The sequence below is a fragment of the Melozone crissalis genome, unplaced genomic scaffold (genome assembly GCF_028551555.1).
Source record: "Melozone crissalis strain CALT ecotype California unplaced genomic scaffold, PUWL_Pcris_2 ptg000042l_1, whole genome shotgun sequence".
In the NCBI taxonomy this organism is placed as follows: domain Eukaryota; kingdom Metazoa; phylum Chordata; class Aves; order Passeriformes; family Passerellidae; genus Melozone; species Melozone crissalis.
Genome location: NW_026535820.1, coordinates 64,562,656 through 64,589,735, shown reverse-complemented (window position 1 = coordinate 64,589,735; position 27,080 = coordinate 64,562,656). Strand labels below are relative to the sequence as shown.

At 45.5% G+C, this 27,080-nt stretch overlaps 2 protein-coding genes across 4 annotated transcripts in view; one reads left to right on the top strand and one right to left on the bottom strand.

The window, feature by feature from the left end:
• The window catches only part of SLC66A2 (solute carrier family 66 member 2), a 67,503-nt gene extending 53,862 nt beyond the window's left edge, over positions 1–13,641 (top strand). For both annotated transcript variants that reach the window (XM_054284862.1, XM_054284861.1), the window contains 2 exons: positions 10,882–11,838; positions 11,873–13,641. In XM_054284862.1, the coding sequence (XP_054140837.1) occupies positions 10,882–11,089 (208 nt within the window). In that variant the 3' untranslated portion in view covers positions 11,090–11,838; positions 11,873–13,641. The remainder of the gene's footprint in view (positions 1–10,881; positions 11,839–11,872) is intronic.
• A 3,853-nt stretch (positions 13,642–17,494) lies between these two features.
• Positions 17,495–27,080, bottom strand: part of KCNG2 (potassium voltage-gated channel modifier subfamily G member 2) — a 53,306-nt gene continuing 43,720 nt past the window's right edge. For both annotated transcript variants that reach the window (XM_054285051.1, XM_054285050.1), the window contains exon 3: positions 17,495–19,727. In XM_054285051.1, coding sequence (XP_054141026.1) covers positions 18,933–19,727 — 795 coding nt within the window. In that variant the 3' untranslated portion in view covers positions 17,495–18,932. The remainder of the gene's footprint in view (positions 19,728–27,080) is intronic.

Sequence of the window (27,080 nt, the reverse complement as noted above, 5' to 3'; positions counted from 1 at the left end):
GCTCATAGTATTCTTGAGTGGAATGTAGAAAGAAAACAAAACCTTGCTCTCAGAAAAACCTGTTTCAACAAGGCCAAAAGGTAGGATTTTAATTTGTTCTGGGGAGGATGGCTAAGAATGATACATGTCTACATCACATTAGGGAATTACATGCCTAGCCAGATGTCCTGGCATTGTCAGGCAAGCTTTCAGGGTAGTTGTGGAAGCCTTGTCCTGTCAGATACTAAGTCTTGTATTAGAGAATTTCCCAAAACAGTATTCATAGTGTACAAGGCAGCAAATGGCAAGAGTTTAGGAATGAAGATAGGCTAGGGCATGTCTATCCTTGTTGGAACTGCAAAAACCCTACTGGGGCTGAAATTTTAAGATTTGTTTCATGCTACTGGGATGTGATCATGATGCTTTTATATCCTCCCTTCAGCATTCAATTCGGCCTACAGCCGGGCTTCAAAGCCCTGCAGCCACAGTGCGTCAGTGGCAATGTGGAAAATGGCTCAGAAGGGATTGATTTGTGGTGGCACCTGCTGACAAAGACAGCCTTCTCACTCAGCTTTGCTTTAAGGAGCAGCACAGAGGTGTATGGTGTGTCACTGTCACCAGTAACTTCACTGCTGCACCTCTGTGAGCACTTGAGCATGTGGAAGGAAATGGAGAAACCTGGAATTTCAGATGAAGAATTAGGTGGTGACATACCTTCATATAGAGTTTGCAAGGGGTTATTTCATAGAATCAGTAAGGTTGAAAGAAACTTCTAAAATTACCGAGTCCAACCATTAACCTAACACTGCCAGGTCTGCCAATATTTCCTTATGGTGCTAAGATGTTTTGGAGGAGAATGCAAGCTTTTTTCTTGCAAATATCTGTAATTCCTTTCCAGACAGTAATCTGGACTTTGTCCCTAAGAGATCACTCTTATTTTACCTTCTAGTGTGTTTGGGGTCTTAATTTCCCCAGTGTTTTCCTAGAATGTGAGAAGCATTTTTACAAACTGAAGGATGTGATTATTCATGAAAAATAATGACTGCAACATCATTAGATTTTGTCCTTGTGGATGCTGGCTTTGAAGACTAGTGTACTCCAATCATCCAGAAAAAGGAAAGCGCTGGAGCTGGGAGTGTTACTTTGTGTATATTGACCAAAGAGGTAATTGCAGTTGTTGAAGTAGAAACTAGAAGTGTGCTCAAGCTATGTAATTGTTACCATATGAAGATGAAGGGAAAATGTGCTCAGATTACCTCTACTTGAATGAAGAGTCTGATGATCTCTTGGTTGTCTAGGGCGGGAAGAAAGGAAGATTTAAAAGCATTGCTTTGAGCCTTGGGATACACAGCTGTGCTGAAGCAAACCTCTGTTCCCTCATGTCTTTTGATTACCTTTCAAATTGAATTTGTCCCAAGTTATTTAGAACTGGAGAAGGAAATGCACTGAATGGTGTTGCACAGGGACATTATGTTGATACTTCTTGGCATTGGCCTGGCAGGACATAGCAGTGATGTGGCAGTGGGCAGGCTGCAACTGCTGGGAAGTGGCTGGCCAACTCACCCTGCAGGGAGATGAGCCTTGGGAAGGAGTGCTGCTTCCTGGAATTTGTGTCCCTGTGCCTTGCATGGCAGCAAGTCCTTTTATCACCCACCTTTCAGTGCATGATGTGGGGTCCCAAGGTGGGCGGTGTCAAGTAGCTGGAGAGAAGATGGGCAGCAGGAGAGCATCTAGAGCAGCATGAGCCAGCAGCTGTTCCTGCAGCTCCCACCAATTGCAGTGCCGCGAGTGGGAGGTGAGAGACAGGGAAGCAGGGACAGATCCTCGAGAACAACTTCATGGGTGAGATCTTGAAGAGTGGTGTAACTTAGGTGTGCTCTGCACCATTCTCATTACACTGACAGTACTGTGTGTGCTGGCAGCTGACTGTGGTTACTGCGAGAGGTGCAGGATGTGATTTTCTGCCCTGGCACCAGAGAAAATCTGGTCCCTGCCGTGGCAGCAGGTCTCAAGCTTCCCAGTTCACCAGCAGCAGAAACAGAGCCTGTCTAATCTGTGTTCATACCACATGTCTAAGCAGACCTGAGCTTTGCAGTCTGGCTGGCATCCATCTGTGTCTCCTGCAGAAAGGGCACTGGTGTGAATTGTGGCTCAAATCTCTCCTCTGATCCACAGAAGAGATTTATTTTCACACCTGCTTCATAGAAGTTGGAGGTTTTTGTGCTGTTTGAGACCTGCTGCCCTTTTTCTGCAGCACAAGTTGTAGAGCACTAAAAGTACTTTGTAGCTGTTAAGGGTTACCAGTTTCTGGACCCCTACAGACTGCACTTTAGGCACAGCTGCTTGGCATAGTTGGAGGCCATATTAGTGATCCTGGACTATCTACCAGCCCTGTGTGGCATGTCCTGTGGTTTCCTTTTGACTACCCTTTCACAGACATGTTCTAACAAATACTGGATTTTGAGTGGATGTGCTGCATGGGATCAAAATGCCTGACACTGCCGTACTTGGGAGTTTAGAAAATAGATATTAATGAAAAAAAAATTGACAAATGCCCATATACCCTGAGGTTTTTTTTGTGAAACTTTTGCTTATATGCACCTTTTTGGGATTGTTTGCCTGATGGTGTTTCAGAGTGAAATCCTGCATTTCATCTTTTCTCGTTGATGACTACAGTCCCTGAAAATCACAGAAACTTTTAGATAATTTGCTCTTGAATTGCAGCTGACTGTGATATCAATTGCTTCTGGATATGGCTTTAACTCAACTGCTTCAGCTTGGTTACAGAGGTGGATCTCTCTTGCTGGAAGCTCCTCTTAACTCCTGCTTGTGTTGTGGGGCTGGACAAATGTCTTTCTCTGGAGATGGTCAGTGCTGCTCCAGCCTCAGAGGAATTGTTGAGAAGTGAGGTAAGGCACCCACACCGAGCAGGGCATGTAGGACTGGTGAACAGTTTCATGCTTGGATTCCCAGCTGGCTGTGCAATATTTAAAACGAGATCCTTGCTTGTTCACACAGAAGGACCTGTCTTAGGGTATGCACACTTAGTTTCCATGTTTTCAAACTTCAGACGCTTTGGATATCTGATCTGTATGTTTTCTTTTTCTTCTTTTCCTTTTAATAGTTTTTGGCAGGCTAAGCAAATTGGTTAGCATGAGGAGGATTCCTTTTTTTTGTTAAGCCATATGGCATTTTGTTAGAAACAAATGCTCTATTTATTAATTTTTGTTTGTTTTGTGCAGTGTTAAAAATAACATGGCATTCGTATTTCATGTTTTCTGGTCTGTGTTTCACTGCTGCAGGCGGGCCAGCCTCTGATTGAATTGCAGTGTTAGGGATGCTTGCTATCTTTTCTAAGTAGACTATTTTGGAGCTGCAAATGGGAACTGAAAGTTTTCCAAAGTCAGGATGTTAAAACTGAGTCTGCTTTCTCTTCCAGACATTCCTGTGCAAATGGCTTGTGGGAGGTAGCAGCTTAAAAGGTTGCTGGAGAGGTACCTTCTGTACCTTCTTCCTCATTTCCCAAAACCAAATGCAGTGTTGAAAATACTCACTGATAGGCTGCTTTTGTGTGGACTTTATTCCTGAATGAAATACTATATTATCAACTTCTAAATTATTTTATTCTGCTTTTATATCCGATCATTCGAAGATTTGTCACTGTGTTTTAACATATGTGAAAGTCAAGTGCTAATATATGAAGAAATGTGAAATCTGAAACTGTGGCAGTCTAATCAGATTTTCTGATTTGGCAAAACCTGTGTCATGGCCAAGATATGGGGAAATTGGCCACGATGTGGGGCCAGGATGTGTGGAAGTTGTGGACAACTTCCACTGATTCTTGAACAGAGTCCAGTCTAATTCTCTTCTTTACATGGGTAAAGGTAAATAAATTAGATTCTTTCTCTTATCAAACATAACTTAGAAATTTTGAGTTCATCAAGTGTCTGAGCACAGCTAGCCCTACGTTTTTGACTGTAGCAGGATGTAATTGCATCAGAGCAACACGTTCCTCCTGTTGCTATTTGTGCTGAAACGTCTGCTCAAACCACTCCAGGATTTTTCAATGGAAGTCACCGTCTAATGTCTGATTCTCTCAGTGTCTTCCAACGTGCAGGGTATTTTTGGGTTTGTGTGTTAAGCTACAAACATGCAGAGTCATAGCATCAGTGTGAGAAAATCTGCAGTGCAAACAGGAAGAGAGGACTGCTGTATCTTTTTGCTTCTGCATGTTTTGTGCTCAGTCCCTGCCTGTGTGCTGCAAACTGCTGCTCTGCAGCCCTGCTGCTGTTTGGACAGAGGGTGGCAACAGTCTTAAGACTGACTGGTTCACCAGGGAAGTGGAAGAGGGGGCTTCACATCTCATATTCTTTTACAAGATTCTTCTTTTTGGTAGCTTCTGTTCTTTCAGATGAAGGAAGAAGAAAGATGTAATGGTCCACAAGTGACTAATGTTCATCAGAGTGTGCAGAGACTCCAAGGGAAAATCAGAGACTTGAGACTCTGGTTGCAGCCAGGTTTTGTGCAGAAAGAGTGAAGATGCCGAAAAGTTTTAATTAGAATAGTATTAGTCCTGGATATGGAAGATTGCGCCTGAATATCTGGGAGATATATTTGTTTTGGAAATTGCTCATCCTCTAGTATAGTTACACAGAAAGAGAATATGGTTTTGGGATATGGGAATATGGGATTTTTTTTCTGTTTTGAATGTAGCTCTTGCTACATCTAAATAATTCCAGAAATAATTCTGTGAAAATTAAGATTTGTTGGCTGACTGCAGATGCCATGTTACTGATAGCTGCTAGTTGCTGTCACTTCATGATTAATATACAACGTACAGGGAACCTGAATAAAAGAAGTTATTCCATGAAAAAAGTGAATGCTGTCTTCCAGCATGTAATTTATTTATTTAGCAAATGAAGACGGGTACAGCTTATTTATGAAATCTGCTGTCAGTGGTAGAGAACAGCAGCACCATAGGGCATTTTCATATTACCATATAAAAAACCATCATTTAGCAACCCATCCCTAATCTAGTGTCTGATCAGAAGGGTTGTTGTCTCTCTGAGAATGAATTGCAGCAATAGAATAAGTGCCCTTTCAGCTTTTAAAAAAAGTTAAAAAAAATCTCAGCTTTTCCTTTTTGTGATCATTTCCAACTTATGCAGACTTGGCTCTGGCTGTTACTACATTAACAGCTCCTTCTATTGAGCTCAGCTGTGAGGAAGGCACTTGCTTTTTAGGAGGTTTGTTGTCATTGGATACTGCAGTCCTGATGTACATTACTGGGAAGTGCTATTTTTACCGCAAGTCTGCCTCAGCCTCTGGCAATACCAGCTATTTGAGCACAGTTCCTGCCTCTCCAGTTGGCATCTCTGTTGTCACACAGACATATGCTGCCATTTGCTTATTTCTGCATCCCCAGGTTGCTCTCTGGCAGTGCTCACCCCTAACCTGCTTGCTCTTTTTTGCTAAGAGCAGTTGTGCTGTCCTCCTAGAGCGTATCCTCCATATCGACAAGGTGAGCATTTCCTGCCTTCCACCTCTCCCCAGCTTAGCTTTGGGCTGTTTCAGGAAAGAAATATTTACTCCTAAGTCCTGCTTTGCTTTGTAGCCAGTGCTGCACAGAACAGCTTGGTTTGTGTGACTTTGTAGATAGCAGGAAGATAGAGTGTGAGATTGGTCATTGTGAGACAGTCTGGGAAATTTTTGCTGCCCGCAGCTTCTTTGTGCCGTGCTGTCCAGTCCCAGGCAGCCTTGGTGGTGGGCCCTGACTGCCTGTTGTAGCAAAGCCTCCTCTGCATTAGCAGTGCAGTGTTTTCTCTTGCTCTGTGAAGCCAGGGGTCAGACTCTGGTGCACCAGTCTATGATCTACCAGCCCACAACACTTGGCACATGCAAAGGTGTAGATCCATGGGCTGAGGATGGTTATTGGAGCATCACCAAGACCAAATGGCGGATCCTGCACTTGGGTTGCAACAAGCCCAAGCTACAGGCTTGGAAAAGAGTGACTGGAGAGGTCCTCAGCAGAAAAGGACCTGGGGATGCTGGTTGATATCCACCTTAATAGGGAGATATTTTAAAGATGTGCAGATGTACCACTTAGGGGCATGGTTTAGAGGTAGACTTGACATGGTTGGGTGAGTTTAGGTTAATGGTTGAATTCAGTGATCTTAAAGGTCTTTTCCAACTTAATGCTTCTATGATTCACTCAGCAAATACAGGGTTACAGTAGAGCAGTGAAGCAAGGGCTTTGGTGTGCTCTCCCATTTTTTGCTCTTTCTTCTCCACAACCAAATGAAAATTTCCATTTCTTCTGGGCAGTAAAATGCTTCCTTTTTTGCAGACACTGCTCTTTTCTCCACCACGGCAGGTAAGGGGCAGCTATCTGCCTGAGCTAGAATAGTGTCTTTCTTGTCTACCCCAAAAGTTAGACCAAATATAAGAATTACCTCTCTTCCCCAGGTGAGTGGATAAAGTTGAGAAGCTGCAGACAAAAACTGGCTTTTCTGTACAATGTGGCATCTTGAAGTGACACAATAGCTGGAAGATATGAGAACAGTGACAGTGTATCCATGCCATCCATCCCTCATAGTCCTACACGCACCGCTGCATCATTGCAAGTGACATCTGCATATGCAGCAAGGACAGAGCAATTGCAAATCCCAAACTGGGAGGAGGACCGTTACTATTGTGCTGAGAATCTGGAAACTAGGACTTGACAGAAGCTGTGTTGGTGGTGTAAGCTTCATCTAGCCCATCTCAGGCCTGTGATGTAGTGGAGCAGGGCCAGCTCTCTTTCCCCCAAGGTGTCACACAGACACTCGAGGGGTTTCCCAGCAAGCGGAAACTTTGAGGCTGTGTGTGCAGATGGGTGCTGGTTGAGATGGGAGAGGGCCAACAGCACTTGGAGCTTTTCCTCTCCTTGGAGTGGGCACTGGAGGAGTGAGACATGTACTGACTTGGAGAGAGTGCTGGGGGCATTCCTGGGGGCTTGGAGTGGTGAGATGAGGGTCCTGGGCCAGCACACCCCTCTTTGCTCATTCCCTAGCTTTACCCTCATGGTGGATTGATGTTGGCTAATGCCAAGTGCTTACTTCTCATACCACTTATACTGCTCCTGCTCCTTGGCTGGACAGGGGGACAGGGGGAGAGAAAAGTGCAACAGAAGGCTCATGGGTTGAGATAAGGACAGGGAAATCATTCACCAGTTACCATCACAGGTAAAACAGACTCCACTCAAGGAAATTATTTAATTTATTGCCAATCAAAATCAGAGTACGATAATGAGAAATAAACCCAAATCTTAAAACAGCTTCCCCAGACCTCTCCCTTCTTCCCAAGCTCAATTTTATTTTATCTTCTCTGCATTCTCCCTACAAATGGCACAGAGGGACAATTAATCACATGTTGCTTTTGCTGTTCTGTCCTCTTCATGCTCTTTCCCTACTCCATTTGGAGTTCCTGCCAGGGAGACAGTGCTTCACGTAATTCTTCAGTGCGGGTCCTTCCCTTGGTATGCAGTTCCTCATTAACTGCTCCAATGTGGGTCCCCATGTGGGTGCACATGGGGTGCAGTCCTTCAGGGATAGATTGCTCCATCCATTGCTCCAGGGGTCACAAGTCCTGACAGAAAGCCGCTCCAGCTTTGCTGCTGTGGGCTGCACTCTCCATGGACCTCCCAGGGACCTGCTCCAGCACAGGCTTCCCGTGGAGTCACAACCTCCATTGGGCATCCACCTTCTCCAGAGTGGGTTCCTTCAAATACTGCAGGTGCATCTGTGCTCCCCCATGGACCCCCGTGGGCTGCAGGGGCACAGCTGCTTCACCATGGTCTTCACTGTGGGCTGCAGGGGAATCTCTGTTCCAGTGCCTGGGGCATCACCTCCCCCTCCTTCTGCACTGACCTTGGGGTCTGCGGGGCTGTTCCACTCACATGTTCTCACTCCTCTCAGCTGGCTGCTCGGCAGTGCAGCAGTTTTTTCCCCTTTCTTAAATATGTTATCCCAGAAGTGCTACCACTGTCACTGATGGCCTGAGACTGCCAGTGGCAGGTGCATCCTGGAGCCAGCTGGCATGGGCCCTCTTGGACGTAGGGAAAGATTCAGGCAGCTTCCCACAGAAGTCACTTTGTAGCCTGCCTCCCTGGCCCCTGCTACCAAAATCTTGCCATACAAACTGTCTACCCCAAATTCAGGTCATTTTCAAGGACTTGTGTGCCAAGTTTCCATTTCTCTTCAGTTCCTATAATTCCCTGTTCTGTTCCAGTCTCTTTTTTCTATCCTCTTCTCATCAAGGACCAACCTCTTGGCTCCTCTCCTGTCTCCTTTGCTTTCCTCTATCGCCCTTCATTGCCTTTTCTCTCCTCTTGCATGACACTGTTCCCATTTTCTTGCTAAGCTCTTTGTGATTACCCCATGCACCTTTTGGTCCCTGCTGGATGTGCTCCTTTTATCCAGTCCCAGCCTCTCCTCTGGGAGGGCGGCCAGCACTCCACAGTCACTACTTTGCATCAGCCTTGAGAATACTTTGGTGCAGCTGCAAGACTGAGTATTGTGGGATATCAGGCATTTTCTGTATTTTATTTGCGTTGTACCTTGATGATTTGCAGGTTTTCTCTGGTTCTTTGTCCAAGCTGGACAGAATAGGATGTATGTTTTTTGATACACAGACCAGTGGCATTAGCTCTTTAAACTACCTGTATCATTTTTAAGATCATTTTTGTCAAGGACAAGTTGAGATTTTCATGTGTGTGGAGTGTTGTCATTTCCTAGTCAGAACTCCAGGCATGATGATGAGAGTCAGATGTACGAGCTGGAGTGTGGGCTCTGGAATGTGCAGAGGCTATCAGAACATGCACCAGTTTTCCAGCTGGTGTTGCAGAATGTTGAGTTCACAGGTGGCTTCCTAGCAAACTTGCTTCCAAGCAAAACTTGCTTTGGCAAGCCTGCCACAGCATGTGACACAGTTAGAGGTGTGCTTGCTCCTGGGGTGCTGCTGAACTGCAGGTGTCCTTAAGTTTTCCTCAGTGATTGACTGTTCTTTCTTTGAGGAGGTTAACTCTGCTCAAAAAAACCCCACTGGCTTTCTCCATTGGGAATGAATGACAAATATCCTTTGTATTAAGGATGTTTGTTAAATTCCTATTCAGCTATCTCATGGTATCTCTGAATTGCCCTTCTGTCAACAGTGAGCGGTTAGTTTGATCGGCCTGGTTGAGCATGTGCTTTTAGTGAGGGTGCCTAGCTATGCCAGGACAGATCCACAATTAAACTGTGGTCAGTTGCCCAGCAAACACTAATACACTTAAAATCAAAGGAGGAGAAGTACTGACTGCCAGCAAGCAAGTTGCCAGTTTTATTACCCTCAGAGTTTATTGCTTTCCTAATTAAAATCTCAATTGTTCCTTGACCACCACCTGCATCTATAAACATCCTGTAAGTGTGATGTAAGGTGACTTGGTGTGACTGGCAACATGCACAGGGCAGGTGGTGCAGGCTATTTGCACCAAGCACAAATGACGTGTAGAGTTCAGCATTTTTTTTCTTTTTCTGATTATTTATTTACCTTTTTAGAATGACCTTGGGTGAGGAATGACTGCTCGTTTAACCCCATATCCTTGCTTGCAGTTCCACATAGATTCTGTGGAAGGTCCTGATTGTAGACCTGTTTCGTGCTCTGGGCCACAGGACCCAAGTTAGAAAAGGCTCCTGTTTCTGTGGTGTGATGGGGCTGTACAAACTGATGCTTTTGTCCACCCTTCCCATGTGGGGAAAGAATGGGCTGCAGCATTTGGCTTGCAGTTGCATTATGTGCTTGTGCCCAAAACACAAATCCTGTGAGCTCCTGCCTGAGTGTTTGAAAAATGAACATTAAGTCCTGCCCTGCTACATGGGCCTGACTGTGTGTGATGGAGTCTGTGCTGGCAAAATGTAAATTGCTTGTAATTATGACAAATCATGTGCGGTGCTCATACTGTGAACTACAAAGCTTTTGTCCACTGCTGCTTAGCCAGCTTCTTAAAAAGCTCTTTTGATAAAGTGCATGAAGCTCAGAAACAGCCTTCCAGGTTTGGTTGTTCTCATTTTGTTGAAGACACTGAAAATAATTTGGTCTGTTTGAAGAAATTGCTTCTATTCCCCAGAGTTTCTCCTGATGTGGGGGAGCAGGAGCTGGACTACAGGACAGGAAATGCTTAGCAGAAGAGCAAGATAAAAGCAAGTTTGTTATTAAAAGGAACTTTGAGCATTGCTCTTGATCTGTGTCCTTGATAAAAATCCCTAGTGCTGTTCATCCTTCCAGTAACAGCTGCAGGCATGTAATTTCTCCTCTTTCTGTATTACTGGACAATCTGTCTGTCTGCTTTTTTTAGTTAGGCATTTTCTGCAGTAAGAAGTGGTTTCTTCTATCTGTTTTGTTTGTTTCAGCAGATGCTAAAAGCATGCATGCATGAGAGAGCAAGGTGTGTGTTAGTTTACCTTGCATGAGCACAGAATGGCACACACAAGAAGTAACTGCTGGGATGAATTGTTGTTCTTTTCCATGCACTGTTTTACTTTGGTCTATGGTCAATGCTGTCAGTATGTGGCAGCCTTGTTTACAGAGCACCACTGAGTCAAATATCCTAGCTGGAGATTTGAAAATGTTTGATACCTTCATAGCCACAGGTGTTTGGAGCTGTGCTTGCTGAGATAAGAGTGCTGCAGTTTGTGGAGCAGAGAGTTTGATCCTCCCTTTCAAGGGCAGTGCTGCCTGTCTCAGCTAGTCTGCCCCCGTCCAGGGGAGTCCCAGCCCACTGCTGGCTGTAAATCCTGCCTGCAGTAGGTGGGATCCTCTGGCACAGCAGGTCTAATCCAAAACCAAGTTCTCAGCAAACACTCTTCCCTTTCTTCTGTCTTTTAGTATCAAGATGGTGCTGATGTGGACCAGTGGGGACACGTTCAAGACTGTTTACTTCATCCTGAATCAGGCCCCTTTCCAGTTCTCCATCTGTGGACTCCTGCAGGTATTTGTGGACATCGCTATCCTCTTGCAGGTTTACTTGTACAGCCAGTACCCTCAGAAGCCCGTGTCCCATGCTGCACACCCAGCCAGCACCAAGGCCCTGTGAGGAAATTGGCTGGGCAGGTTGCAGGTCAGCAGAGTCAGCCATGGCATCTCTTCTTCCACTTGTAAATACTCCTGTGTTGCCAAGTTAAAAGCAGAAATGAGAACAAGGATGGAAAATGCAGCTGCACGTCCAACCTTGGAGGTTCTGTGTTAAATAACTTGCTCTGTTTTCAGACTTAGCTGTACAGAACTGTTTCTTGGTGGGGGGAGGGGCACTTTATTTTTGCATATGTACCTATGAGCCTTATTAATTCACAAATGTTTGTATATATAATCACAAGGGCTGGATGGTTTGTGTTTTTAATGCTATTTAAAAATGTTACACCACAGAAATTATAGGATATTTTGTCTGAAACTTCTACCTATTTATAAAATATAAAGTCTGTATATTGGCAGGAGGTTTGTGGCATACACTAGCATTCAGTATCTCCATGATGGAGGAAGCAGTATTGAAGAGCAAATCCAGGAGCTTTCTCTTTTCCCTATAAGGATGTCTGGTGAGAGAAGGTGGGGGTGGGAGGCCCTGCAAAGAGGTGAGCAGCCAGAAATGAGCCGACCACAGATGCTGTAAAGCTAAAGAGTCAGCAGATATTCATCCCTGCTGCACGACACATGGAGGAGATGGTGGAGGGGGTCTGATGGTGCTGGAGTCACGTCTAGAGCTATCACAGCCAGTCAAACATCCAGGCAAAAGGAGGAGCCAGCAGGTGATTTCTGGAAACTTAGGTACTCATGCTTTGAAACTGTGGGGTGTGGGAATAGCCTGCCCTGCACCTGGGGGCAGTGCTGCCCCTGCAGCTGTGCACAGGACACAGCTGGGATGTAGGGTCTTTCCCAAACCGAGCGGCCAGCAATGGGCATTGCCAGTATTGCCAGGCAAGTATTTCTAGATGTGATTGAGCCACAAAGATAGAAGCAGGTCCACTTTCATTGGCTCAGAAATGAAAAAGTTTGAGATGGAGGAACAAGCTGAATCCCCTGGAGTAGGACCAGCATCTGACAGCTTGATTTGTTGAGGCTGAGATTTGTGTTCATGTTGTTCAATGCCAAACAAGAGCCGGGTTATGTTTTGGGATGTTTCCTGCATTGGCCCAACAAGGAAGGGGTCCATGTTTTTCTTTTACTGTTGTGAACTGTTGGGCTCTTAAAGAAGAGGTTTTTCTCTTTTAGAAGAATGAGCAGGCTGTACTGAGAGGGACTAAAAGAGCAGAGTTCATGTAGATGTTGTCTCTAAAGGCCATCAGCCAGCACAGGTCACCATACTCTGTCTGTGATATGCAGCTCTGGTGGTGTGGACCTGTGGGGCTGTGACCAAGCCCCTGGGCTCCTCTTGTGACACTGCTGTCATGAAACTGCCCCAGGTGATGTGAGGAGGCCATAGCAATGCCCTCGGTCCCAGGAACAGCTGTGCCTGTGCTGCTTCCTTCATGAGGCTTCCTCCCTCTGCTGGGTGAGTCCTGTCTGGCCACAGGCAAGGTGTTGGACAGATTTTTCAGAATAATTTTTTCTCTAAGAATAGCCCAAGAGCTTCTGTTTTCTTAGCAGTGGCAGCAAGTATGAGGTTTGATGACTTCAGTGTGTAAGTCAGATAACTCCCCTACCGTGCTTTCTTTGGGAACCTCACGATTTGAGTCTGGACTGTCTGGATTGGTGGCAAACTGTCCAGTGGAGGGGAGTCACACTGTGCCCAGGCACTGACTCCCTGCTCTTTGTTCAATACCATACTCTTCTAGGCCTGAAGTGACCTTACAAAGACAATGTACTCAGCATGGCAGACTATGAATGTTTTGTTCCTCTCTTTTCTCCAATGTTCTGGTTGTGCTACAAGAACATCTGGGCTTTTGTCTTTTTTAATTGAAAACATAACAACTGGCTTCTCCGGTATGCTGCTTTAATGAGGATTGTATTTCTACTGTTAGAAAAAAACCACTTTGTTGTTTGTTTTAATTGTCTGAAGGGTTTTTTTTAATAACTTGTAATGGTAAGATTTTTGTATTTGGTGGTCTTTTTCTAATATTCTGCAAAACAGGGATGCAAGAAATTTCTGGTTCATAAGAAACTTACTTTGGTATGTTACATCTTCACTGGGAGTGCACACTTTTGGCCACCTCTTTGGCTTTGAACTACAGATATTACTGAGGATAAAACAATTTCTGCTTTTTCCTTTTGGGATTCTTCCTTGGGTGGATTCTTGAGTCTGTCACCAGTACCTAAACAGCGAGCTCTGTGAACCAGTCTTATTTACACCACAGCAGCAAATGCTGGAAGAGAAGCCAGTGAAACCATGTCTAAGTCATCTTTTGTATGTGGCATTTAGCAAGTAGGACTCTTCGCCAGGAACTCTAGAACTTCTTGCAAGGTACTTTAGGGACAAAATGTTACAGAACTTTTGTTTTGTTCTCTAATTGTCAGGAAGTATCTGTTTCAATGATCACCTCAGAGAATAAGAAATCGCTTTCTTTAAATACTTCTCTTTGAATGTATGGCACATTTCACGGACTTGATTTTTTCTGTCAGTTGCAATGTTTTTTTTAATAAAAATTACCTATTATATATAAATTGCAGAGTTGCTTTGTTTTGTTCAGGTACAAAATGTGTGCTTCTTAACTCTTCCTATAAATCTTCTTGTCAGGAGCATTGTTGATACAAATAACTAGCATGGTTTTTTCTTCTGATGGGTGAGTAAGCACAAGGCGGAAATTTTCCTGATGTCATGATGCACAGCAGGGATTCTGGATTTCTGTTCCCTGCTCTTCAGTACATACCAGGATAAATTTAACCATTGAGACCACATAACTTGGGTTTGCAATGCTCACAGTAAAAACCAATTTGCTAACAGATTATTACATAGCTTTAAAGGGACCCTGTATCATGCAGGCTGCAGAATGAAGTTGAAGATGGGATACAGATGAGGGATGTGCTCTTGGCAGCCTCTGCGCAGAAGATGAGGACATTGAGTCTGTCATTTCATGGCCAGCTACTGTTCTAAGAGAAGTCTTAACCACCCTCCCTGTTCCTTCTGGATGGGAAAACAAGCCAAGGTTGTCAGGAACAGCCTTGCAGCTGCTCTGCACCTCCTGGATTCTGCCAGGCTGCTGATCCAGTATGTTGGGCTGCTCTGGCATGGAGAGGTGGTTTGCTATTGCTGTGTGCCATGCTGCAGGAGCTGCAGAAGGGGAGCTGGGGAGGGGAGAGGGCTGCAGGTGTAAGAGAGAGGGTTGGGCAGGGCGAGAGGAGATGTGGGGCAGACTGAGCTTGCTCAAATAAGGGTTTGAAAGGTGATAGTCCTGACGGGAAGGGATAGAAGGAAAATCAAAACATGAAGGTAAATGAGCAAAATGGGTAGGAAAGGAAGAGGAATATGAGGGTGGGAAGTAAGCCCTGCCTGCTCTCTTGCAGTCTGCTGGCACTGGAGACCCAAGCAGTTCTCACAGCAGTCAAGCCTGATCAACACTTGCAGTGCCTGCACCCTCTCTCCCAGCCAGTGCTGGTATTACTGGCTGCTGCTTTGGCATTCACTGTGGGGCAGCCAGTGGTGGGACTGGCCCCAAAGGAAACAATGGGGAACCCCATCTCTGGGTGCTGTACCAGCCCAGCTCTGCCCCAGGCCTCCCTCAGGGCAAATCTCTCCCTCTGCTGTGCATGGCAGGCAGTGGTCTGCACTGTGACTCCAGGGAGGGAGAAATTTCATGGTTAGATGTTTGAGATGCATGCAGTTAGGTGCAATTAAAAAAAATTAAGACATAAAATAAAGCTCACATTTGGTACTGGGTATTAAGCAAAAATGGGCCCACAGGTTCTGTTTGTTGAATCTGATTGTGATCCTCAGGCTTGAGAGCCAAGCAGGTTTCAAGGACCTGACTGACAACTGTAGCTTTGTTGGAGGCTGCTTTCTGTAAGAAAGAAGACACCAATATGAGAGCGAGCAGTGTGCCAATAAATAAACACTTCTGGATACCTGTGCCAACAGCAGTAAATAAAAGGTGGGGACTAGAACATAATGTGAGGGTCACCCTGGGGCATGGGCAGGTCCTCCTGTAAACAGCCTTGTAAAGCAGCCAGTCCCAAGGGGATGTCAGCATCTAGAAATGCACTGACAGCAAACACAGCATTTCAGAGCCCCCTCCTGCCCTTCTGTGTCCCAGCTTATGTGCACTTGGCTCTGGTAGGTGCTGGCTGGGAGACTGAGGGGCTTCACTCAGCCACAGACGGGCCAGCAGCACCACACTGCACTTCTGTACCCATCAGCCCTTCCATGTGCCTCTGTCCTCTTCCATGCCAAGGCTTCACAGTCCTCTAAGGCTGTGGCTTGTAGGTGCCAAGGATCCTTTGCCCCTTGAAGCATCTGCTGTGAGGCTGCCATGGCCTGTGCCTGTTCTGGCCTCAGCAGTGTGGGACAGCAGCCTCTGTCTGGCTCACAGCTGAGGAGATGACACCAGCATCACATTTTTCGTTACATTACTGCTTTTTCTTACCTGTGCCATAGAGGTGGCCATGCACATGTGCTGTATGAGCTGAAGTTGTGTTTGACTTTGTGCCATTCCCTTTGGCTCTGTCCCTTCACCAGTTAACACATCCTTAACTCTCCTAAGCTGTGGTTTTCATGACTGGTGTTGCCAGCTGCCAAAATTTGTAGGTCTAGATCCATGCATGCTGCCACCGAGGTGTATGTGTAGGTGGACATCCACCATGGTAAAAGAGATGTCTTTGCTCACGTTTTGAGTCTTTGTCCCATATAAGAGAGAGAAATATTTTTTTCCTTTTTTTCTTTTTCCTTGAGGCAAAACTAGTGTGCTACAATCATGAAGCACTTAGCTGTTCAAAGAAACAGGTATTACTGCTTGGTGGTAGTGGTGTGCCAGCAGACAGCTGTGTGGCATTTATTATAGTTAGAGATAAATGGCCTTAAAATCATCTGTGTGCAGTGTCAAAAAACTCCAACCACTATACACAACAAAACCAACATTCTCCAGCAGCTGATCAAAAGCAATAAGCATCACCCATAACAACGGTTGCCCTGGGTGAAATTTATTCTCCTCTGAGTGTTTTTTATGTCTGGCAATGTGTGCATCACAACTTTATATAGCTTCCAAAAATAATCTGTTTAAAAGCTTCCTGGTTTATATTTGTTTCCTCATCTGCCATCCCAATAGATAAAATGAAACTTTATTAAAAGCCAGGCTTTGACTAGGAGACAATGAGTGGGTTTTGTCACTTCATTAAAACTCTGTGCATGCTGGAATTAATTATGTGCCTTTTGAAAAATACAAAGATCTCACTATTGTAGGACAATAGCAACTTGATGGAGAACAGCAGCAATATGGCATGTGTCATCAGTCTGTTTTTCTTCACAGCTGCTGAGCTGCAGTTTGCTGTCCCAGCACTGTTTTTTTCATGCTTCAAAGCCAAAAGATGCATTGATTCATGGTTATTTGCTAGCACTGCAAGTGTGAAACTCTTCGTTCTGCAAGGATGTCAACTCCAGCATGGCTTTTCTAGTAGTTAGGTAAGGGTGCTTGCAGTTTTTGGGCTTCACCACCTCAAGGAGATGCATTCTGCACCTTCCACGTGCACTAGCCATGGTCGCTTCATTCACATTGGAGATGGAGCATGAAGCACGCCTGGTGTGCATGAGCCAAATCACCACAAGGAGTGAACTTGTGAGTCCACCTAGTGAGCCTGTCAGGTGTCACTTTAAGACTGAGCATCTGAATGCCACCAGAAGATGCAGTGCTGCTCCTCAGCACCAGGCCACACTGTCCCCCAGCCACTGCTCCCTTCGCTGGTTTGCAGTCAGCTGGCTCGGAAGTTGGATCCCTGATGTCAGACCTTAATAATCCTTAATGAAAGAAATGTCTGCACTGGGAATAAAAAAAACCCAATAAAATTAAAATCTTTCATGAGTCACAGCAACCCATTGCTGGCATTGCTTTGCCAGGAGTCTGAGTCAGCCCGGGCACCATCAGCCCTTGGCCCTCCTCTCTAGCACAAGGAGCAGATGTGTTCCCGGTGCTGCTGGGCCATGAAGGATGGGCAGAACCCTGGCATGGGCCCCTGTGCTTGGTTTGCCTGCAGTTCAACACAGCTGGGGCTTTGCTGAGCCAGGTGCATCCTGCAGGGTAGGGGGGCTCAGTTTTGCTGCCTCCATCTCCTGCAGTGCTCAGCAGCAAGTAACACGAGTTAATTCACATCAGCACAGCAAAACACCACCTCCCTCTACACCCAAATCATCAGACACAGAGAGTCAGCAACAAAGCTTTATATTTTTATTAAAATAAAGTGTAACTTTTCCATTTCCCTTGCTTCATTCCTATAAGGAATGGCTTAATATGAGAGTTTGGTAACGTAGGATTAGTTTTACAACATATGTTGAGGCAAAAACAGACCAGACAAATCCCATCTTCAGTACATCAGGTTTTGTTCCCTTCCTGGTGGGTGGAGAATATGGAGGATGACACTGCATGGCTTTAGTACAAATAGGGGTGTAGGTACAAGAGACTGTTGGCTTCCATCTCCCTCCATTCCCTGACCACATCCCACCTGTAGGAGCACTGAAAGACCCACACGGCATCCTGACTTGGAACAGCTACACAGCTCCGCCAGGGTGGGGAAAGCTCATGCATGGGGCTGGCATCAATAAGCAAACATGCAGATGCCACCATATGATTAATTTCCCTTTATAGTGACTTAAATCCTTTGAGAATCAAGAAGAAGAGCCAGAACACTTGTTCTAATGACAGGATTGTCTTTTCCTCAGTAGGAGGGCAAAACCAAAAGGCTACTCCTAAGGCAGAGCACAGCTGCTGCACTGTAGCCTGGGCCAGAGCCCACTGATGGTGTCTCGCTGGCTTCACTGGGCTTGTCCTGCTCCCCTACTCCTGTCTGCACACGACTGCACTCAGTGCAGCCATCACCATTGAGGACAACTGTGCAGAGCTGAGAGTCGCTGCTGGTCCAACATCACCCTCCCCTTCTTGAGCTACATGTAGTTCAGATTGGTTCAATTGCCTGTTAAACACATTTCTCAATACACAAGAGATGGAAACAGTTAACAGACAGTGGAGAAACCTCATCATTTGTCATGGTATTTTTAATATTTGACTGTTAGCAAAGGAAAAATAACCAAGTTAACATTCAGTACCGTAGTCAGGAAGATTTTTTGTATGTATATTTCTGTCATGGGACTAAGTAAGATATAAAGCTTAGGATGGTAAATATGCATCTCTATTAAATAATGCAAACTGTGCTCACACACACAATTCAGAGCTGGCAGCACTGCCAGCACTCCAGCTGTGCTGCTTCATCTGTAGAAGACAAAAGCAAGCCCCTGGTAAGGCTGAAGGAATGCTTCTGCCCTTCTCTTGCCCTCGCCCCTTGGCTTGTCTGACGTTTGTGTTCCTTGGTGGTGCTGCCAAAACAAACGTGCTGTGGGGCGTTGCAGCACAGGGAGCCCCTTGCTCAGCCCTGCCACTGAGCAGGGCCCAGAGGAGGTGGCATGCTGGTTGCTGTGACACATGGCACCTGGCATGGGCTGTGCTTCACACTACATTCTGCTGGCTGGCTATGTTCAATGGCTGCTCCTTGGGCATACCCAAAAATAGTTGCTCAATAGAAAAGCCCTAAGAAAAGCAATGGAGCAGAGCTGTACTCGGTAGAATTTGTGGGGGTACTTTTCAGAGGTCCCTTAAGATCAGAAGTTGGTCTTTAGAGAAACCTTGTGTTTGTCTGCCCCTCATTTATGCAGTTCATGGCATTCTTCCTGCAGAACTGACCTCCCTTGTCCACTGCTTCTTGGGCTGCCAACGTATGTCCTCAGCTGTTCAGGGTCAAGAACTTCTCTTGGCTTACTGGTGCACCAAGGTCAGACCCTCCTGCTCACCAGCACTTAGCAGGAATGTGGCACTGAGCCCCCCTGTACTGTCACCACCCAGGAGCTCGGTGTTCTCTTGCCGCTGGCGCACCTGCCTGCTGGCTACTCGCTGCTGCTGCTCCTTCAGCTCGCTGTAGGAACGGGAAAAGGTATGAAAAATGGATGTGACTGGGAAAGCCATCAGCAAAATCCCACTCAAGATGCTGCTCAGGGCTACCACCTGTCCGGGGATGCTACGAGGCACCATGTCCCCGTAGCCAACCGTTGTCATGGAGATCACGGCCCACCAGTAGCTGCTGGGGACGCTGGTGAACTCTTGCTTGGCTCCCAGTTCGCTCTCAGCCAGGTAGACCAGCGGCGAGAAGAGGGCCATGGCGACGCAGAGGAAGAGCAGGAGCAGCCCGAACTCGCGGGTGCAGCGGCGCACGGTGAGCCCCAGCGTCTGCAGCCCCAGCGAGTGCCGCGCCAGCCGCATCACGTACAGGATGCGCAGCGCCCGCAGGAAGCGCAGCACCAGCCCCACGCGCTCCAGGTACTTGTTCCCGGCTCCCCCGCCGGGCTTGCTGCTGTTCTTTGTGGAAACCACATCCACGATGAGAGAGATGTAGAAAGGCAGAATGGCCAGGATGTCGATGATGTTGAGCGGGGTTTTCAGGAAAGCACACTTGTTTTCTGCCTGGATGGATCGCAGCAGGAACTCAAAGGAAAACCACGCCACACACACCGTTTCCAGCACAAAGATGTCATAGCACTTTCGTGAGCATTCACCCTGGGGAGAAGAGGAGTGGGAAACACACAGAAGAGGGGAGAAACAGATTTAGCTGGGGAGTGAAAAAAAGAGTGTCAGCTCTTAAAGGAAAGCATCACGTGAAATTGATGCAAATTGTGATGTACCAAAGCAAAATTACGGCTGCTGAGAGGTATTAAAACAAAAGGCTACATGTTTGACTGCAGAACAGGTCAGCAATGCTCTGGAGAGTCTCAAAGCTGCCAAGAATGTGGTGTGATCTTATCAGCTGTTGGCCAGAGAGCCTACTGCTAAAAAGCCAGTGGCTCGCACTTCATTTCTAACCAAGACTTTAACATCTTTTCAAAAGGATTAATACAGGATTCATGGGTTGTAATAAATATGGTATCCTTCCTTCCCTTCCTGATCAATAATGAATTGCTTACTAATGGCTCATAAACACCTACAGCATTTTATGTGATATGCTTAGAGTTATCTATAATCTATTATTCACTAAATACAGTACATATTTTATATTCTGGTGAACATTTATTAGCACAGCCCTACAGTCAAACACGTATATAAAGTACTGAGAAATGTAGGCATTTCTGAAAGAAAAAATACCACAGGATAGAGTGGGTTCTGGAGAGGTAAGTGTTTTTAGTTACTGCACCTGTAACAACTAGTGACCACAATGCCTTCCCCAAGCTTTCTTCCCCTGCTCGTCCCTGCAGGCTCACTTGGTGGCAAATAAAGAGAGCTCTGACTCTTTAGTTATGATGCTTGTAAACAAGCCTCAGAGCACTGGAAAGGCAATAAACAATAATGCTGGTGATGGCCACTCCTCAGCTGTTAATAGTGTGGCAATTCTCTGCTATATCACTCTTGGTACCTCCAGCTGAATAATAAACAGCTTCTCTAAATAAACAGATTTTGATGTGGACAATTATAGGGCTAGTGCTCTTTCCTCTGTAAATGCTTGTACAAAAGTGTGAATGCTCTGGGGGCTTTGTGTGGAAGGCAAATGTATACTTATTAGGGTAAGTGTATATTTACTCAGTGTGCCAGTTTGAACAGTTTGTGAAACTGTTGTAAGGAGTCAATCCATGCTAGTGGGGTATGTGACTCCCACTGGATGCAACAGGTATTAGGTCCCAATTCCCAACCCTGTTATACTTGCCTATACCAAATTACAGCAATAAAACATCAGCTGAGAATGGCAAAGCTGTGTCAAGCTGGTTCCCATTTCATCGCTGGAGAGGCTGAGAACCTGGCACATCTATTAGCAGCTCTGCTTACATACTCAGCTAGGGGAGTCTTTTGCTCCAGAGAGCCAGGGAAATTTTTAATGCACAGCACCACATCCTAGCTTCATCCCTCTTGAAGTGTGTATGCGCAGGCTTTTTCCCTGTTTGGAAAGAAAGCAGCCAACAAGAGACTGAGGATGAGACTCTTGCCCTCTTCACTAGCTGCAGCTTTCCCCAAAATGTGGAGGGACTGGATATGTTTCAAGGGCTGTTGCATTGCCAGCAGTGAGAGCAGTGTCACCACATAAATGCAAAGCCTTGGGTTACCTCACTATGACAACCAAAACGCTGAGGCACCCTGCACATCTTACACTTAAGAAGAGATTGAGACAATAACTAAAGAGATGTCAACAAGAAAAACAGATGTGAAAAGGAATCCTCAGAACCAGGATTTATGGTCCTTGTAGTAACCACAATAAAAATTGTGATGCCTTGTGTTTTTTATTTCGTATTCCACTTTCAACTGGCACATGATGTACCTCCCCCTGTTTCCCAGGGGGTCATGCTGACATGGAGAGAAAAATTATTTGTCCTATTGAAATTACTGTAAGGATTTTAAGCATATTGCAGGGAGGAATGATAATCTTATTTTACCAGTATAGTACCAGGATAGCCTCTCTTTAAATTCCAAATTTTGATTTGTGTGAACACCAGAAGGAGCTTAATTTATATCTGCCTCACCAAACTAATTTGGTCATAAGTAAGTATTTTTGTCACAAGCATAATACATAGGATATAAGATTTTGTTTCTAGGAGCTTTCCTCCTATCACAGGATAATTATGCTGTCAGGCTCTCCTATCAAATACAGAATCAAGATGCTTTCACACCACAACACAAATCTGGCTCTGTGAGCCAGAGACAAAGCTCCCAAGGTCAGTGGAAGGACTCTGCCTATACTACTGTTATTTCTCTCCTTATGACCCAGAAACCAGCCCCCAGACCAATATTGTCCCAGAACTCTTCTGCCTGGGAATCTCTCATCAGGATATGCTTGATCTCACACCTAAGGGCAATCTCTGGAGGTGATTCGCAACTCTTTGCACCATCCTTGCAGGTGCTCTTCAGGTTCAGGTTGCGGTGTGAGAATGACAACCCAGAGAAGAACAGCTATGGCTTGAGCAAAGCAACAGCAACGACAAGATGAATACCCAAACGTGCAAATTTGCTTTCTCTGACAGGTGCGCCATTACTTGGATCACCACCTATGGAAACTAGGATGCACCTTGCCTTAAGAGCCCTATCTGGCAGGAAGTGTTCTGGATTCTGATGCAAATATATGTACTTTTTGTGCCACTAAAAGTTTTGGGAAAGTCAGTGAAGCCTATGGGGAATTTAGCCTTAAAATAAAACTACAAAATTCCCCCAGCAATTTCTATTAGTTGCATATGGAAAGGAGACTGCCAAAGTGCTTTTGTGTGTGAGTTTTGGTGCAGGAGAAAACAGGAGTGAAGATTACTCCTCATGAATGGGCTACCAGGGAAGATGACTTTTGGAAGATCCTGTCTGCTCTCCCACACTCTGACATGTTTATCCTCTGTAGGTTCACAGACCTAAAACATTGCTATTTATGTCTTCAATCTTCCTGCAAAACTACATCCCAAACACAAGTAGGGGAGCAGCCCGGCAACGTTTGTTCAGCCAGGCTCAAGAAGCCTGGTGGAATCTGGAGCTCAGATAATCCAGCACTGCAGAACCAAGCTGCATCTTTGCCCATCAAGATAATGAGGAGCTGAAATTTCCTCCATCCAGAGCGGAGGCTGGGCCCTGACTTTTTTCCACTGTTCCCACTCTCCATAGCTGACAAATAATATCAAAGTTGAAATGTTTACTTTCAGTACAGTGGAGTGATAATGCTTTACTACACAGAGTTCACTTCAACAGGATGAAACAATCCCCCCTTCCAGCAAATGCATAATTATCTTCAGCAACTTGCTCAGTATCCTTATTAACCAACACTATCTAAACAAGCCAGGCTCTGTCCAAAGGCTGTCCTAAGAATAAGAGGGTCTGAACATGCTTTTAGAAAACAGATCTGTGTGTCAATCAACCTGCCAGAGGTCTCTTTTTCCCACTAATTAAATGTCTTCCTATCCCTTGGACCATGTTTCAACGTCATCTAGGTGTGTCCTATTATTGTCCTCACATGTTATAAAAAACAGCAACTCAAAATTGTATTTCATACTCTTTGCACCTAATTTCTTTCAGTTGCAGCTGCTTTTCCTTGCTGTTTTTTTTTTCCTGCTTGACTACAGTATTGGTTAAAAATGAAAAAAGGGCAATTTTTGCTTTCTAAACCTTCTATGTTTTCCAGTCCAAATGGATGCTGAAATTCTGTTTGGGCTTTTGAGGTTTTTCTGTTCAAGAAAACAAAGCAAAAATTCTCAGAAAGGCACACTCACAGATGGAAAAAAAAATAAAATCAGGAATTAATCAGCCATTGGAACACAAGAAAAACAAGTCCTAACAGAATAGGGCATCCTGCCCAAAATAGGTCTTCATCAAATCTGTATGTTCTCAAAAAGGATTGAGCTATACCAGCTTGTGGCCATAAACATGTCTATTAACAACTACACACTGCTTTTCACTTTTTATAAGCAAAACAGCTCTCCTTCATACCAAGTAACAAAACTTCTTCACCCTGTAATCTAATGGATACAGTTTTATCACTACTTTTTCATATTTAGAGTGATGAAATTGAGCTGCAGGGAAAACAGTTGTTTTTCACAAAGTGTATATATTTATTTATCTGTGTACATTTGTTTCTTTCAAACCATGAGTAGTTTGGGTTTCTTTTTTGTGCAAAAATTTCTTGAGTATGGGAAATTATCTGCAGTTGCACAGAATTTGGGGACTTTATACCAATATCAACACAGGGAACAAGGAAATAAAATAAGAAAGACATCAGTGAGTAATTCTGTGCAGTCAAATTAAAGTGAGTCTCCTTCATTAGGATCTACAAAAATTTGCTGTCAAAAAGCCAAACATGGCATCTTTCTTCTGGAGCAACGTTTTCTTTGCCAAAAGTTCCTTTGGCAAAAGGAAAATTACAAAAAGGAAAATTGATGTCACTGGAGTTCAAATCCATCTGTATTCATTGTTCTGTATGGCCTGTCTAAAAAGTGGCAGACATCTTTCAGAAACATTTTGGTTTGGCTTGCATGGTTTCACTTGTACTGAACCCTGTACTGAGCCCCACTGTGTGTTGTGTGACTTCTCGGCCCTGCCTTTTCCTCTGGTCTCCTGGGAAGAAATTGTGACTATTCCTTAGACTCTTGCAGGATTTGACACCGTCTTCTAATCCCTCTGCATTACAAGATGTCAAAAGCCAGATCACCTTTAACTGCTCCAGTTCTTGTACTGTTTTCCATGCACTTTTTTGTGAGGTCAGCAGCTCCGCGGCACTTTGAAGGAAGAAGTTTCAATGCTGCCCACTTTGACCCTACAGTGAGATTTCCCTTACTGTCAAATCTATATGTTAAGAAAAAAGAAACTCCAACATGAGAGGCATTGCATACAAAAGTACTTACATAAGCTTGAAAATCATGACATTTCTAAAATCATATTTTGTACACATCCACTTGCCTGCCCCTTGTTACTTGAGCCTTTCAGGTCACACGTTTCAAGTGTTTCTCTGTGCACATCATATCAAACTCTTTCTTAACAACAGTGTGGAACTTGAAATTCTGATGCAACTGAGGTCTCAGCATCAGAGATCTGTGTTAAGAGACCTGCAGACAAAGAGACCTGCAGACAAAGAGACCTGCAGCCCTGAGGCTGCTGACAAGTCTGCTGACAGTCCCCGGTCCAGAGGCTTAGGGTGCTCCCCTTGGATTTGGGTGGGAGGCTGAGCTGCCAGTTTCAATGAACATCTGCAGGGTGACCCAGAGGACAGATACTCCTCCAGTACCAATTATTCAGCAGCCCTACACTTGGAGCCTTTGCTGGGCTTTGGAGAGACCCAGATCCTGCTCCTGTGAGAGCAGGGTGGAAGCTTGCATCTGGCTCCGTCCCAGTGCGTGGGAACGCCTGGAGCACTGGCTGCTGGATCATTGGCTCTCTCTTGTCATTGTAAAATGAAGAAGCCTTCCTTGAGAAAAATTCCAGCAAAAGAGCAACATTCCCAGAAACACGGCTTACCAACGAAACTCTAAGGTATTGCTTACGCTGGCACTTTCTGATGAAAGGCAATTTTCTGATGAAAAGTGGTTTTTTAGTGAAAGCATCCAGACAATTTTCCCAGCAGGGATAAGTGCAGGACTCCTGCGATGTGCCCGACCTTGGAAGGGCAGCATCCTGCCCTGCCCCGGGCACAGGCAGCTCCCCTGGCTCCGACCACCCACAGACACGGCGATTGTAACTCAGCGCTGCTGCCACCGACGCTGGGGTCAGGCTGAACTCGCGGTCAGCCTGCTCCCAAAAGTTCCTTGTGCTCCCGAGCAAAGATGATTCACATAACTGCACAGCCTGTCCTCAAAGCTGGTGGGCTATGAAGTCAAAGTAACAATTTCTGTTTTTAAAGTCACTAAAGGGCCATGAAAGAGTCCTCTGCTTCTTGCTATACACACTTTGGTCCATAACTGGAGCTTTGTTTGTTTCATCTTCAGCCCAGCTGCCAGCAAAGGTAACCTGTGCCTTCCGAGGGAAGGGCTGCTGCCAACTTTGGGCAGCCCTGTTATGGACACAAGATAGCTCTTATACAACTTGTCTTTGTTGAGGAGGAAGGGCAAGGAGGTGGGCAGGAGCTACACCTGCTTGCCCGTCTGGATTTCCCTTGATCCTGAGACAGCACAGCCCCAAATCACCACTTCTCAAAACCCCTCAGGCTGCCATTCTTATCCTGCCAGTGAAGCTGCAAATAAACACAGAATACCAACAGGAACAAGGGAGATGCAAGAGACTATGGCAGCTGCTAGAAGGTAACTGCAGGCTGTGCTAAAATGCCCAGCCAGAGTCTAATCAGCTCATGGAACTGCATGCTGTGCTATTCACTTGCAGTATGCAGCCAAGGGGTTACTGAGATACCTGCATGTGCCTTTCATTTGTCTCAAATTGCTGCTCTGACCTGTAACTGTGAAGCCAGATGGCTGTGCTCATGGAAATCTCAGCAAAGGGCCTGGGAGTCAATGAGAAGGAAGAGAAGACCACGTGAGGACTTTACCTAAGACTGCCCTTGCAGACTACAGAGACAGGAGACACATGAGGATGGCATTCCCGATCCAGGAGGCTGCAGAGGGAACCAGCTGTGCTTCCTTGGGTTACTCTGCCCAACCACAAGCAGCTGATGCTTTGGGCCATCGCAGCCCCAAACGGTACAACCAAAATTAGACACTGTAAGTGTAGGCCTCGGGTTCCTAAGCCATATAAATAGTGAGCTTTGAGACCTGCTAACTGATACCTTTTTCCCTGGAAATGCTGCAGTTGTCTTAACAGCTGACTGCATGCATCTGGCATACACCTCTGAATGGGGGAGAAAGACACAGACATGAGGGATTCAACTGCCTACCTACCAGGAAGACCTACTGTGATCCTAAGGCTTTCTTCCACTTCCCCACTCCCTCATGTACTGCCCCTGACACATGCAGATGTATTCTTTGGTCCACTATCCTGCCTCCTTTTGCCCCAGTAGAGCTGTTGTTGAGAAGAATGGAAAGCAAGTAAGTAGTACCACAGATGCACAAAATGCCCTCTCATTAATACCTCCTCATGCCTGTGCCTGTTTTTAGCACACACTTCTCCAAAAGCAACAGTGTTTGTTAGAGGGAAAAAAATGCTATCTGGCTCTACTTTATGGAAAGCAACCAAAACCTAAAGTCAGCAAGAAGCAGGAAACACAGAAAGAATAAAACAGACCATGAAATATCTATGAAACTGTCAACTTGCTTGATTTCCAGATGTCTATCAGAAACAAGCACAGCACCTCATCCAGAGAGGCTGGGGGAAGCGTCAAGACATCCAATGTCTTAAAGCTCCTCAGAGTCTGTGACTGTGGCTGGGAGCAGCTTAAGGAACCAGTGGAGCTCCAGCAGCCAGCTGCTCCTATCTCCCACTCTGATCACACCACTCACCAGGAATGAGGGGCTGTACTAT